Source organism: Sinocyclocheilus anshuiensis, unplaced genomic scaffold, assembly GCF_001515605.1.
Source record: "Sinocyclocheilus anshuiensis isolate Anshui unplaced genomic scaffold, SAMN03320099.WGS_v1.1 scaffold916, whole genome shotgun sequence".
Lineage (NCBI taxonomy): Eukaryota > Metazoa > Chordata > Actinopteri > Cypriniformes > Cyprinidae > Sinocyclocheilus > Sinocyclocheilus anshuiensis.
The window spans coordinates 800,742-806,376 of record NW_015548264.1 but is presented as its reverse complement, the minus strand read 5'-3'; the positions used below and the strand labels follow the sequence as shown (position 1 = coordinate 806,376).

Here is a 5,635-nt window from a genome sequence, read left to right as displayed (position 1 = left end):
AAATTATCTATATCTTGTCTATTTTCTCACCTGCGTTTACTGCAGTACACTCAATCTTTCACCGAAAGTACATAAGCAATATGCATATACTGTTTAAATACTCATTACTTAAAAAAGCAAAAAAGACATTTGCACTAAAAGCACGAACAACTAAAATACCTTATTAGAAACAACAGGTCAGGAAAATAAGTTTGGTCTCATTTAGAGGAGATAGCTTGTTATTCTGTCCCTGCTTAAACTGGCACGTCTTAAAGTGATCAGGCAGAAAATTGATATAACACATTGTAGGCCAGAATTCATGAAACGCCATGCTTCTCCTTAGTCATTTGTGTATTTTTCCGGAAGCCTTTTCCCTGCATGTAGAGATGGAGGGTTTTCAGCTCATCCATAACCCCCTCCTGGATTTGCACATCATTGAGCTGTAAGACCAATGAAGATAAAGAGTTAATAAGAAACATACAAAAACAGGTTTAATCAGTTTTTCAATAGTTCAAAACTCATTCTTACCCTCTTACTGGCAGACTTCAGTTTTTGTAGCTGTAAGACAGCAAGCTGATTTGGGTTCATGTGTTTCTCCGAAATCTAGATGAAAGTAAAATGTACTATTATTTATTCATATTTAATATATACTGGAAATATGTAGAAGAATATTTACCATTGGAGAGGAAGTTGTGGTTATATCAGACATCTTGTATAGGTTTTTACATCTATTTTTTGTCTGAAACAAAGAAGTGGTAGTAAAGAATTTTGTCAGTTGTTTCAAGCAGCCTAAGAAAACAACCTACGCGTAAGAAATGACCTTTAGTTAAGAAACCAATCCATTTTGGGTCCTGTTTAAGTGAAAATGTTGCTATATTGTTAACATACAAGGCAGTACCCTGCTGAAAAGACCAGCATGATCTGGATTTGGTTAGTGCTTGTCTAGCTAAACTTAGATGGAAGATACATTAGTGAAAAAGAGGCCATTGCTGGTCTTTCCGGTTTTGTATTTTCCCTTTTATATGTGATATAATTACATCACTCAAAGACATGATGATGTAACATGACAAAGTTTATTATATGTATTCTGAAAATGGAATATGCTGACCTTATACACACAGTTTCTGAGTTGATCCATAATGTGTATAAGCTCAACATGATGGTTTAATTCTTCCTTGTTGTGGACGTCATTCTTCTTTGTCTTTTCAAGAACATTTTGAAATAGATTGATGATCTTCTGTAGGACACAGCTGTGAAGATTTTTCTGATGAATAAAAACAATTAATTTGTAAAACCTGATGCCAAATATAGATGACATTGTAGTACGTCAACAAAAAATTTCCACAGGTACATCTTGATCATATTTCTGTACTGAGACATGCGGGTATGCACGTGGCTATAGTAACTTTTTTTCTGAGAGTGAAGTCTAAAATACGTGACATATGACATAGAAATCAGATTTTTTAATAGATTTTTTTAGGTTGTTGCTAAAATTAACGAGGTCCAAGACAACATTTTTATGGGTTGGGCTTCTTTTATGGGTTTGCCCATGCCCAATTAGCTGGCTCTACCATATAAGACCTCACTGAGCCCCGCCTCATAACAGAACCCCCAATTTATTTCATTACATTCATATTACTTTCAAATGTATTGGATTTTGTAATGCAGTAACTGGAGTAACTAGCTTTATGCACCAATGAATAACTGATATGATATGATATGATATGATATGATATGATATGATATGATATGATATGATATGATATGATATGATATGATATGATATGATATGATATGATATGATATGATATGATATGATATGATAATGCGATAACTCATAATATGAAATCGGACAATGCATCTTACCTTTTTCCGAATTTTGTCAAAGGAGCTGTGCTTCAGGAGGATCTTCTCACCATCCGCAGCTACCTGAGAGGATAATTCAAACCGTCACCAATTGAAATATTCAAAGTCTCCAGGGCATTTTCTTAAAGCATGCTAGTAAACTGATTCTGCACATGAACACCTGATGTTTCCTCGCAAGATTATTCCCACAGGCATATCAAGCTTACTTTGTATGGCTTAATTTTGTAACAAGTGCATGCATGTGAGTAATGGGTGATTTGAGTTCTAACACAATGCTGATAGTAGGATCAGAATACTCACCACGTCTTTGCTGACACGCTCGGCTATATTAGCCATCACACTCAGGTCAAAACAGGGTTCCACAGGTACACAGCTGCCATTTAGGAGTACTGCCGCACATTCGTGCATTGGAATGCCGAAAATCAGGATCAGAAAGCAATACTGCAAAGCACTGGCCATATTCAGTTCCAGAGTGACTAAATGAATGTACGTGAATGCAGGTCCTGCTGATACACCTGATTCATTCCGTTCTTCCTTCTTTTTGCCTTCGCTCTGGTCCTCACCTTTGTATTTATTCTAGTTTCCTGGTGACGTCAGCAAAGTCCTTTCTCTTTGTTTCTGACTTTCCAGTTGAGATCAAGACAGGTGAAGATGTCAGACTCCTGAACTGTAATGTAATCCACGTTGGCTGGTGTACCCAATGGGGATCGTGTCTGGGCTCAGATTGCCACTGCAGAATGCAAAGTTTTCTGTCTGCTTCATGCTACTTGGAGGGAGCTTAAATAAAAGAAAGTCACCACAAAATTGTATTACAACTCTATAATGAGGTCATGACATTTATGCGGCTCGAGGATGTCCCAGATTCAAAATTTCTACGCAAACCACAGTCTTGGTCAAGGAAAGTTCATTAAGGGCAACATAAATGGCATTATGAATTATATTTGTACAAAAGATAGTAAGAAAGTATGAAATATTGTATTTGCAGGTTTAAGACTAGACTAAGGCTAGAATAGAGTGATCAAATGGAAACTAGACGATTGATCAGCTGATAAGGTGATAAGGGGTCACTAATGGAAACTGATGGGGGATTTGAAATGTAGGCCACTTTGCAATATCTCATCGCATCGCATCTCATTCTCTTTTTGTTTTTTGAGGTCAGTAGCTTCAAACGTGGCAGTCTATATTAGCTTGTCACGTTATAACTTAAGGGACTTTTATTAACCAGGAGTAGGTTTTATTTAAAGAGATGCACACTTTCTCTTCTCCGTTTTCAGTTAAATCTGTCAGAAACTATTCTTTATCGTGCCTTTATTTACTTTTATATAGTACAATGCCTTTTATGTCTCGATTATCGATTTAGTGTTTTACCATTTACCATAATCATAAATCATTTCAATGTTTATTAGATGTCATTAAAATGTACACAATTTAAGACTTCCCTCAATAGTGCCATTTCACAACCAACAATTTTGCCATATTTGTATCAAAAGAAATGCTTGAGATGAAATATGAGATATAATGTAGAAGAACAGAATGAAAAATCTAATTCAAATCAAGTGCCTTAGCAAGACAAAGACATCAGCTCTTTTATTAAAAAAAAATAAATAACAATAATAATAATAATAATAATAATAAAAAAATGCCAGCAACATTTCCACCACATATTCTATTGAAATTTGTTGTGTTGAAAAAGCTTGAGATGAAATATGAGATATAATGTATAAAAACACAATAAAGAAATCAAGGTAAAATTGGAATAATTTCAAATTAAGTGCCTTAGCAAGACAAAGACATCAGCTATTTTATTCAAAAATGTAAAAATAAAAATCAATTTGTCCACCACATATTCTACTGAAATGCATTGAAAATTACATTATAGTGGAAATGATCATGATGTTTCAGTAAAATGCCAACAATTCTACAGTGATGCAAGTATGCTCACTTGTTAATGGGCAAATGTATCAATCTTCTTGACCAAATGAATCATTGACAAATCTCCTCTTTATTTATTTTTAAGTTAAATGCCCTCATTTTACACAGCAAATTCCATCTATACCTTTGATTATGTGTCTGTTCGCCCTTACAAATAAATTTCCAAACAGCAACACATAGTAAGATGTGCACCTGTGCAATCCCCACACCCAAGGAATTTCCAGCTTCTGCTGTCATGTGCTCAGCATTAAATGAAAAGAGACAAAGGGGGAATAGAGTTGGGTAGGGGTAAGGGGGATTTCCAGATTCATAGTGCTTTGTCTTATCCTCACTTCATCAGCCCTTTACCCTGTTTCTTTGAAATGTAGGTCAGTGTAAACAGGAAGCAGTCTGAGCTGTTTAAAAATGAAAGGAATCTCATCTTTATTGTTATATATTGGGCTATATAAAAAGCATACCTACATTATAATACAAGGCACCCTGGGTTTAGTTACATCCCAGTCAACATGATTTGCTACTTGCTAGTCAGATGCATGTGGTATTAGAGGGCGGGACATTATCATTCTAGCATTTGATTGGACAAAAGTGCAGGATGTGTAGTGCAGGATGACTCATCCATATTGCTTTGTGGTAAATGTGTATTTAAACTGACTAAAACTGAATTTAGCTGACGTTTAGGAGTACACCAACATATACATGAGCTAAAACATGGACTAAAAGGCATACAATTCAATTTCATTCATTTTTATAGGATCGTAAAAACTTCTATTTCTACTTTTCCCTCTCTACTTCTACTTTTCCAAAACAGACCCTGCAACCGCTGAACTGATATACAGAAGCAAGGGTTGCACATGTTTGTTTACATGGTGCTAAAATACAAAGGTGTTGCATAGCTTCTTCACAGTGTTATACAGCAACAGACTTTCTATCATTTCTGTGCAACATTTCATTTCTATGCAACAAACGATTTCTATGGGTAAGTTTGTAGGTTTATGTTCACACCCTGTCTACAGTGGACGCGAGCGCCATGCATCAGGTCAAATGATGTTTGTGTCGTGTAACACCAGTGCCAGTAAATGAATGTCTGGTTCTAGTTCTAATATAATTCAGCTTCCGAAAATAACATAAATAGATTTGTAATGTTTGCTTTCCAGTGTACATTCAAAACAGTAATGCTCTGTGTAGACATGATGACTTCCTTGTCTTTTTTTTTTCCATGTTCCATGTTGGGCGAATGCCCACTGACATTGCATTACAATGATCTGTTCTTACTGTAATAGTTTATTAACAGGTCATACCACTTATATTTTTAATTAACATCACAAAAATAGCATATTCTATTGTATATACAGTACATAAAACAGTTCACAAAAAAGTCATGGTTCAATATGTTTTTTTAAGTCACGGTTCAATACGTTTTCAGTACAGCATGGGGAAAAAAACAAAAAAATGTAACTTCTTTTTTGTTAAACAGTGGTTTACTGAAAAAAACTATGCCTTTGTCTTTAAATGAAAAAGTCTGTCATTAATGCCGCAACACACTCTTCAGACTGCTTTGTACTGCTTCATAGTTCTTCAAGAGTACAAATGCAAATGGTTCAGGATTTATTTAATTAAATTAAAAGAATGGAAATGACATTGTACAATATAATGCATGTTGTTTTGCAAATCTGTGAGAACCTTTGATACTGTTAACCCCATTAAAGCAAAGTAAAGCTGTCTGGACCGCAGACAGTGCTCTTTGCATCTTTTTCGAAACTGTGGCGAGAGCTGGCATGTTTAGTTTCATGACTCTTAAAGCAAAAGGCAAAAAAAAAATTACTCGTGCTTAGATCCATAAGGTTTTCTAAAACTTCAA

General features: G+C 35.1%; 1 protein-coding gene across 1 annotated transcript; it reads right to left on the bottom strand.

Moving 5' to 3' along the window:
* Nucleotides 1-203: 203 nt before the first annotated feature.
* On the bottom strand, nt 204-2,304 carry LOC107655565 (uncharacterized). Its single transcript, XM_016443088.1, has 6 exons — nt 2,146-2,304; nt 1,846-1,908; nt 1,088-1,243; nt 656-718; nt 508-582; nt 204-419 (listed from the first exon to the last, which is right to left on the bottom strand). The coding sequence occupies exons 1-6, from the start codon at nt 2,302-2,304 to the stop codon at nt 297-299; spliced, it is 639 nt and encodes a 212-aa protein (XP_016298574.1). The 3' UTR covers nt 204-296.
* Nucleotides 2,305-5,635: the final 3,331 nt, after the last annotated feature.

What these genes read in the sequence shown, in the direction of transcription:
- LOC107655565 (XM_016443088.1), bottom strand. Translation starts at nt 2,304, where the DNA reads ATGGCCAGTGCTTTGCAGTATTGCTTTCTGATCCTGATTTTCGGCATT. An exon ending in AGCGTGTCAGCAAAGACGTG is followed by an intron (nt 1,909 to 2,145) that starts GTGAGTATTCTG and finishes TTATCCTCTCAG; the next exon opens with GTAGCTGCGGATGGTGAGAA. An exon ending in TCAGAAACTGTGTGTATAAG is followed by an intron (nt 719 to 1,087) that starts GTCAGCATATTC and finishes TCTTTGTTTCAG; the next exon opens with ACAAAAAATAGATGTAAAAA.